Raw genomic sequence first — 8,833 nt, 5'->3', positions numbered from 1 at the left:
GTTTTTGGAAATACCCTGAACCCCTCCTTAGCCCAGTGTGCTTGTTTCAACTAAACCATGGCCTAGTGACACTTAAGTCTTTCTAAGGCTTATTTTTACACTTTATGAATCTTTTTTATAAACCTCAACCTCAAGGTAGTCCAGACCAACCACAAACAGAAAAAAACGGATGTCTTCAAAGAATAACCACAGTCATACTCATTAATTATGAGTAATATTTTCCATCCCTGATGTTTGCTGTATGTGGTGTCAAAGAGTGGTGGCAGTGTTGTTCCTACAAGTAGGCTATACAGTTATTGCTGTGTGCATCATGCAAGTTGTTAATCATCTGGAATTTGTGTCTGGAACAGTTTTAAAAGCATTATCAATTAAAGTTAGAAGGGCTTTCTTATACTTTGAGTCAGTAATTCTGTAATTTCTCTAAAGGACTCCCTTAACCTAGTAAATTTCATATTGTTTATAGTGTATTAGCTTTAAAATTTTATTTAAAATGTATTGTGCATATAGCTTTGTAGACCTATATTGTATATAGAGATGCTCAATTATATATTTAAAGTAGACCAGCCAAAAGGCCACTCAAATATAGGCCAGATGTTCATACTCATGGTTCATGAGGCAACGTGTGTGAGAGAGCATGTGTGTGAGTGTGTGTGTGGAGTGTGTGGTGGAGCCTGACTCATCCGTATTTTCCAATCACATTTTCTTAATTTGACCTTCTCACATATGGAACAGAAATCACTGTAGGATTATCCCATTTAGGTTAGGGACAGTCCTTTAGCATTAGTGTGTTATTTAGCTCTTTGAATGGACAAATGGCACTCTTTCTCTGTTTTACTGTGCTGAAGCCACTGACTAACTTTCGATACAATACGATGAACAGTAAGACTGCACAAATATTCATTTTGTCAGAGTGTTTCTTTTTGTTGATCTTCACTCCTACATGTTTACAACCACGCAGCATTTAGAACAGTTGAGCATGCACAGGAAATGTGACACGTTCTGAAAAAACAGCTCATGGAAACTAAATTGCTTCTGCCCTTTTCTATATGTAAATGAATTGTTGTAGGGGCTAAGATATAGGTTGTGTTTATGCTTAGCAATGCACATACATCTACAAAGGAGCACAATGTATCCAGAGAGTAGGGTATTAACAAATAAGCTTAGTTGTAGGATTGTAGCATGGCCAATGATCATTTGTGATACCATTAACTGATGTGAGATGATTCAGTGTTTGATGTCGTTTCCCTCAATAACACCTTGTCAACAGCCAAACAATCATCCAAAACACTTTAGAAATTGCTTAGTGACGCCCTAGCAACCGCTCAGTTAATCTAAACTAAACTGCCTTGCCTTTATCACAAGAGTCACTGGCAATAGTTTGTGGTTTAGTTCACCAGCTATGAAGCTTGACACAGTCTTTTGTATTTCTCTGAAAGAGGATGTGTCAGCACCTTTGTGTCTGTTTTGGTTTCACGATATGGATCAATTTAATTTGCTATCTGAGTTTCTGATCTTTATCTGTAAACCGCTCTGTACCTTGCTTCCGATATAACTCTTGCAAATTGTGAAAGTCCATGGCAGTCTATTTTTATTGAATGAAGTATGTTTGAATGTCAAAACTGTACATTAATGGGTAACGTCCATTCTGGGCCCATTGCACAGAGGGGTTATTCCTATGTTACCAGGTCCTGTTTTCACCAGATTCATAGGAACACAAGATTATGTTCACTAGGCTATAAGGTTTAATCACCCGAGGATTCAATGCATAACTTACGCGAAGGATTTTATTTTGCGATAACAACTAGCTATAGGAAAAATTAATAATTAGACACGAAACATTGATTAGCGACATTAGATTGATGAATTATGCATAAAATAGCTAATGGTCAAGATGACTCCTACCTGGTTAAGCCTGTGTTTTTAGATTTACCAATAGATTTACCGAAGCAGACTATATTTGAGATAAAAAAATTTAATCGCAAAGCTTCTGTAAACACAGCAGTTGCGAGCAAGTAGCAAGTTCAAACTAGACAGAAATTTTAAGGAAACGGTGCTAATATTTTATTAGCTAAACAATCGCAAAGCTTCCAGCAATAAATAATTGTTCACGCAAGAGTATAGCGCCAACTGCTGGTACCCGGATAAGCCTGTGGTATTAGCTTTTACCCATTGTTATAGAGGGAGATCACATACTTTGGAATGTAGCGACTGATAAATCAGAATCAAGTATTCCACAGAGTTGGTAATAACGGGTAATAACATCCCTCGGAATGTCGCGATTGACCAATCACTACCAAGTATTCCAGAAATCCATGTAAAATGGTTGGATAACTGAACATCTACTTCTCTAACAACTTACCAAATAATTTTACAAAGTTTACCTTCCACATCAAGTGAATTAATAAAGGATTCTCTGCTTTTGTTGTTCAGTTGAACCTTTTTTATGTGGCATATAAATCTGGGGAATATAGGACTCTAGAAACATAGGCATGTTGCCGTTACAATGTACACATACTATAGCATAAGGGCCTTACCATATTTCAGGAAGCCCATGTATGACAGTGGAACCTTCAGATATCCTCAGCCTACACAATGAACCAGTCCCTGAACATTCTCCCCGAAACTTTTAGCAGCGGTAAATTTCAGTGACAGGTGGGTGAACTTCAATTTCGGAGGGTAATGCGGTGAGGAGAACCATGACGAGCGTGAACTTCTAAGGTTCATGAGCTAGGTAACTACAGTCGTGACTTTTTTCCGACCTGATCCATTCTCTCTCATCTTTCACAGATCATAACTTTATATACTGCTGTAATTGCCTTTCCTTTAGATACTGTAGATTTTAATTTAATTATATTGTCAACATATCATTTTAATTGTTAGATATAATCTAGAAGGCCAACACCTCTCAAGTAATAGTGTATGTAATAAACCCAATATTTCTCGCTACAAAGTATTTCCTTTAGCGAAAGTAATCAGATACAAAGCATACCCTTTTCTTGGAAAGTGCTAACTAATTAGCATTTGATTTTACTAAATATTTTGTTGATATTTTCCATCTGCCTCATTGCTGATTCCACATAAGCTGTAACTGTTCATTGGAGAAGCTTCTAAAAGCTGATGTCATTAACGTTTGGTGCAGAGATGCTCACGGTGCATTTTGTATGCAGAGCAGGACCTGAGTGAGAACGAAAGTGCTGACAAACACCCACTTGCAAGCACACAAATAAATAGATATACTTTTATTTTCAACTTGAACATCTAATGACAAATAATTTGCTGACAGTATAGTGCTCTTGTTTTCAAAGGGTTGATGATCAGGTCATGTAGAAGAAGTATTTACCCTGAAGTCACAGGAGCTGCAACAGATCCAACAATTATAGGAAATAGAAACATGGTCTCACTAGCAGGTTTTATTTAATTTATTTTCATTTGACACTTTCAAGAAGCCAACAAGTGACGTTTTTCTGCAAAAAGTACCTTAACTGATTATCATAGAATTCTTCAAGCTGTCGCTGTGCATCTTCCCTAGACCTCTGTCTCATCTCTTTCTCTCTCTCTCTCTCTCTCTCTGTTTGTGTTGTACACCACCCTTCAGTAGAAAGCTGAGTCTGTGGTCAACTCTGCTCTGCTTATCGTAAGTTGCCGCAGCCACTTACCAGAAGTGATGGGAGACCGGGGGTTTCTCAGTGACATCACTTTATGCGACGAGGCAGAGCTGTTGCACTTATGCATGAAGTAGAAATGTAATGACATGTGTTTAATAATCTTTTCAGTCCTAGAAGATGACTAAAGTTTCAAAAGGGCTTTCATTCATTCACTATCTTTCTTTTCTTTATATTCACGATTTCTTCCAACCAGCCACAGTTTCCGCTGTGGGCGCTGCTGTTTCAAGCATATCTTTGGCTGTTTTTCAGCGTTATTGAAATGAGATATCATCAAGATCATGCGAGGCTTTTGACTCCTTAAGTCACTGTTGTTTTGAAGCTCAGCAGCAATGATACATCAGCTCTTAAATGCAAATATTTTTTGTATGTAGCTATCAGAAGTTGTGCATCCTGTGAAACTCTATATGTTAATTTCTGCCAGCATGCAGATTGCACTACATGCACTCATCCTCAAAACAGGCACAAACTAAATAAGAAAAAAGGAAGATTAAATATGGTTTGGGGGTTTAGAGAAATACTGATCTCATCATCAATATGCAGTGCTCTGTTGCATATCACGTAGATTGTTCGAGTTTATCATGCAGTAGATTTATGAATGCCTGCATCTCACTCAGGCACATAAATAAACTGCGCTTCTGGTGGCCTTACAGCAGAATTATGTAGTTAGTGTAGTTGTTAGTATAGAGATGAGATGTGTAGGTAAATAAAGACATAAATAGCTCTACAATCGGGTAGAAAAAGAAAAAATGTATGTTTATGAGAATGAATGTAATCCATCAACTTGAGAATTTCCTAAAGAATATTAGCAATGCCTTGCGAAAAAAAAAAAAAAAAAAAAAGCAGACAAATTTTCGACACTTCTAAATGATGGACTTCAGACAATGTTTTTTGCATACACAAACACACTTAAGCAAACACATGGTGCCACATATAAAAGATTTTACTGAGCAGACAAATGAATGCAATAGAAATCAAAGAATAACATGTATTTCATGTTTACATTGACAAAATTAACTATATCTTGTCTATTTTCTCATCTGCGTTTACTGCAGTACACTCAATCTTTCACCGAAAGTACATTAGCAATATGCATATACTGTTTAAATACTCATTACTTAGAAAAGCAAAAAAAAAAAATTGCACAAAAAGCAAGGACAGCCAAAAGACCTTATTAAAAACAAAAGGTCTGGAAAATAAGATTGGTCTCATTCAGAAGAGATAGCTTTTTATTGGCATGTCTTAAAGTGATCAGGCAGAAAACTGACATAACACATTGTAGGCCAGAATTCATGAAACGCCATGCTTCTCCTCAGTCATTTGTGTATTTTTTCGGAAGCCTTTTCCCTCCATGTAGAAATGGAGGGTTTTCAGCTCATCCATAACCGACTCCTGGATATGCACATCACTGAGCTGTGAGACCAATGAAGTTAAAGAGTTAAAGAGAAACATACAAAAACAGGTTTAATCAGTTTTTCAATAGTTAAAAAAAAAAAATTCTTACCCTCTTACTAGCAGACTTCAGTTTTTGTAGCTGTAAGACAGCAAGCTGATTTGGGGTCATGTTTTTCTCCAAAATCTAGATGAAAGTACATATATGAGTGTTTTAATTGCTTCAGAGTCAAAATTAACATTATATTTAATATATACTGGAATTATGTTGAGGAATATTTACCATTGGAGAGGAAGTTGTGGTTATGTCAGACATCTTGTATAGTTTCGTACATCTATTTTTTGTCTGAAACAAATAAGTGGTAGTAAAGAATTTGGTCAGTTGTTTTTTAAGAAGCCTAAGAAAACAACCTAAGCTTAAGAAATGGCATTTAGTTAAGAAACCAATCGAACATTCTGGGTCCTTTTTAAGTGAAAATCTTGCTATATTGTTAACATACAAGGCAGCACTCTGCTATAAAAACCAACATGATCTGAATTTGATTAGTGCTTGTCTGGCTAAACTTGGAGGATAAACATGCTAAACATGGAAGATACGTTGTGTAAAAGATCTGGTCTTTCCAGTTTTGTATTTTCCCTTTTATATGTGATATGATTACATCACTCAAAGGCATGATGACGCAACATGACAAAGTTAATGTGTTCAGAAAATGGAATGTGCTGACCTTATACACACAGTGTCTGAGTTGATCCATAATGTGTATAAGCTCAAGATGATGGTTTAATTCTTTGCTGTTATGGACGTCGTTCTTCTTTGTCTTTACCAGAACATTCTGAAATAGATTAATGATCTCCTGCAGGACACAGCTGTGGAGATTTTTCTGATGAATAGAAACAGATAATGTGTGAAACCTGAAGCCAAATATAGATGACATGGCAGTGCGTCATCAAAAAATGTACACATGTACACATATTTAACATATTTCACATGCAGGCATAGAATTAGCGAGGCCCAAGACAGTCGTTTTTATGGGTTGGGCTTCTTTTATGGGTTGGTCCATGCCCAATTACCTGGCTATGCCATATAAGAGCTCACTGAGCCCCGCCTCATAACATTACATTCATATTACTTTCAAATGCACTGGATTTTGTAATGCAGTAACCGGAGTAACTAGCTTTATGCACTAATGAATAGCTGATATTATATGATAATGCGATAACTCGTAACATGAAATCGGACAATGCATCTTACCTTTTTCCGAATTTTGTCAAAGGAGCTGTGCTTCAGCAGGATCTTCTCACCATCCGCAGCTATCTGAGAGGATAATTCAAACCGTCACCAATTGAAACATTCAAAGTCTCCAGGGCATTTTTTAAAAGCATGCAAGTAAACTGATTCTGCACATGAACACCTGATGTTTCCTATCTAATTGCAGCCCTCTGTTGTTGCGAAAGATTATTCCCACAGGCAAAGCAACCTTACTTTGTTTGGATCAGTTTTGTAACAAGTACATGCATGTGAGTAATGGGTGATTCGAGTTCTAACACAATGCTGATAGTAGGATCAGAATACTCACCACGTTTTTGCTGACACGCTCGGCCATATTAGCCATCACATTCAGGTCAAAACAGGGTTCCACAGGTACACAGTTGCCATTTAGGAGTACCGCCGTACATTCGTGCATTGGAATGCCGAAAATCAGGATCAGAAAGCAGTAATGCAAGGCACTGGCCATACTCAGTTCTAGAGTGACTAATCGAATGTACGTGAATGCAGGTCCTGCTGATACTCCTGCTTCATTCCGTTCTTCCTTCTTTTTGCCTTCGCTCTGGTCCTCACCTTTGTATTTATTCTAGTTTCCTGGTGACGTCAGCAAAGTCCTTTCTCTTTGTTTATGACTTTCCAGTTGAGATAAAGACAGGTGAAGATGTCAGACTCCTGAACTGCAATTTAATCCACTTTGGCTGGTGTATCCAATGGGGACCGTGTCTAGGCTCAGATTGCCACTGCAGAATGCAAAGTTTTCTGTTACTGGAGGGAGCTTAACTAAAAGAAAGTCACCACAAAATTGTATTACAACTCTATAATGAGGTCATGACATTTATGCAGCTCTAGGATGTCCTAGATTTTGAATTTCTACGCAAACCACAGTCTTGGTCAAGTAAAGTTCATTAAGGGCAACACAAATGGCAGTATAATTATATTTGTACAAAATTTGTACAATTTTTTTTTTTTGTATTTGCGGATTTAAAACTAGACTTAGGCTAGACGAGTGATCAAATGGAAACTAGATGGTTGATCAGCCGATAAGGTGATAATGGGTCACTAATGGAAACTGAGGGGATTTTGAAATGTAGGCCAAGTAGCTTCAAATGTAACAGTCTATATTGGTTTATCATGTTAAGGGACTTTTGTTAACAAGGAGTAGATTTTATTTAAAGAGATGCGCACTTTTTCTTCTCCTTTTTCAGTTAAATCTGTCAGAAACTATTCTTTATCATGCCTTTATTTACTTTTATATAGTACAATGCCTTTTATGTCTCGATTATCCATTTAGTATTTTACCATTGTTCCAAACCTGCTTTCAGCATATGAAATTCATCATAAAATATTATGTTTTTACAGAACTTACAGTGATGTAATCATTTATCGGATGTCATTGAAATGTTCACAATTGAAGACTTCCCTCAATAGTGCCATTTCACAACATCTATAAAAATATAGGCTTGAGATGAAATATGAGATTTAGTGTAGAAGAGCAAAATGAAAAATCAAGGTTAAATGTGAATCATTTTAAATTGAGTGACTTAGCAAGACAAAGACATCAGCTGGTCTATACAAAAATGTAAAAATAAAAAATCACCAGCAACATGTCCACCACATATTCTATTGAAATGCATTGAAAATGATATTCAATGGAAATGCCAACAATTCTACTGAGATGCAAGTATGTTCACTTGTTAATTGATCAAATCTTCTTGACCAAATGAATAATTGACAGATCTCCTCTTTATGTATTTATAAGTTAAATACTCTCATTTTACACAGCAAATTCCATCTATACCTTTGATTATGTGTTTGTTGACCCTTACAAATAAATTTCCATATAACAGCACAGAGTAAGATGTGCACCTGTGCAATCCCCACGCCCAAGGAATTTCCAGCTTCTGTTGTCATGTGCTCAGCATTAAATCTAAAGAATACAAAGGGGGAATAGAGATGGGGAGGAGTAAGGGGGGGATTTCCAGATTCATAGTGCTTGCTCTTATCCTCACTTCATCACCTCACACTTTACACTGTTTCTTGGAAATATAGGTCAGTGTAAACAGGAAGCAGTCTGAGATGTTTAAAAATGAAAGCTTTATAAAATATAAAATGAAGCTATATTGGGCTATATAAAAAGCATACATTAATAACATAAGACACCCTGGGTTTAGTTACATTCCAGTCAACATGATTTGTTACTTGCTAGTCAGATGCATGTGGTATTAGAGGGTGGGGCATTCTCATTCTACCATCTGATTGGACAAAAGTGCAGGATGTGTAGTGCAGGATGACTCATCGATATTGCTTTGTGGTAAATGTGTATTTAAACTGACTAAAACTGAATTTAGCTGACGTTTAGGGGCACATCCAACATATGCATGAGCTAAAACATGGACTAAAAGCCATACAATTCAGTTGAATTCATTTTTCTTCTATTTCTAATTTTTCCTCTCTACTTCTACTTTTCCAAAACAGACCCTGCAACCGCTAAACTGATTGACAGAAGCAAGGG

General features: G+C 36.7%; 1 protein-coding gene across 1 annotated transcript; it reads right to left on the bottom strand.

The window, feature by feature from the left end:
* Nucleotides 1-4,569: 4,569 nt before the first annotated feature.
* LOC127956761 (uncharacterized) lies at nt 4,570-7,074 on the bottom strand. Its single transcript, XM_052554942.1, has 6 exons — nt 6,632-7,074; nt 6,307-6,369; nt 5,780-5,935; nt 5,338-5,400; nt 5,167-5,241; nt 4,570-5,075 (listed from the first exon to the last, which is right to left on the bottom strand). Exons 1-6 carry the CDS (start codon nt 6,788-6,790, stop codon nt 4,953-4,955), a joined length of 639 nt encoding a protein of 212 aa, XP_052410902.1. The 5' UTR covers nt 6,791-7,074; the 3' UTR covers nt 4,570-4,952.
* Nucleotides 7,075-8,833: the final 1,759 nt, after the last annotated feature.

The sequence above is a fragment of the Carassius gibelio genome, chromosome B4, assembly GCF_023724105.1.
Source record: "Carassius gibelio isolate Cgi1373 ecotype wild population from Czech Republic chromosome B4, carGib1.2-hapl.c, whole genome shotgun sequence".
NCBI classification, from domain to species: Eukaryota; Metazoa; Chordata; class Actinopteri; order Cypriniformes; family Cyprinidae; genus Carassius; species Carassius gibelio.
This window is presented reverse-complemented; position numbering and strand designations above follow the sequence as displayed.

Excerpts from the sequence above, each read along its gene's own strand:
- LOC127956761 (XM_052554942.1), bottom strand. The coding sequence starts at position 6,790 with ATGGCCAGTGCCTTGCATTACTGCTTTCTGATCCTGATTTTCGGCATT. Across the intron at positions 5,242-5,337 it reads CCACAACTTCCTCTCCAATG|ATTTTGGAGAAAAACATGAC; the intron begins GTAAATATTCCT and ends ACTTTCATCTAG. Across the intron at positions 5,076-5,166 it reads TGAAGTCTGCTAGTAAGAGG|CTCAGTGATGTGCATATCCA; the intron begins GTAAGAATTTTT and ends TTGGTCTCACAG.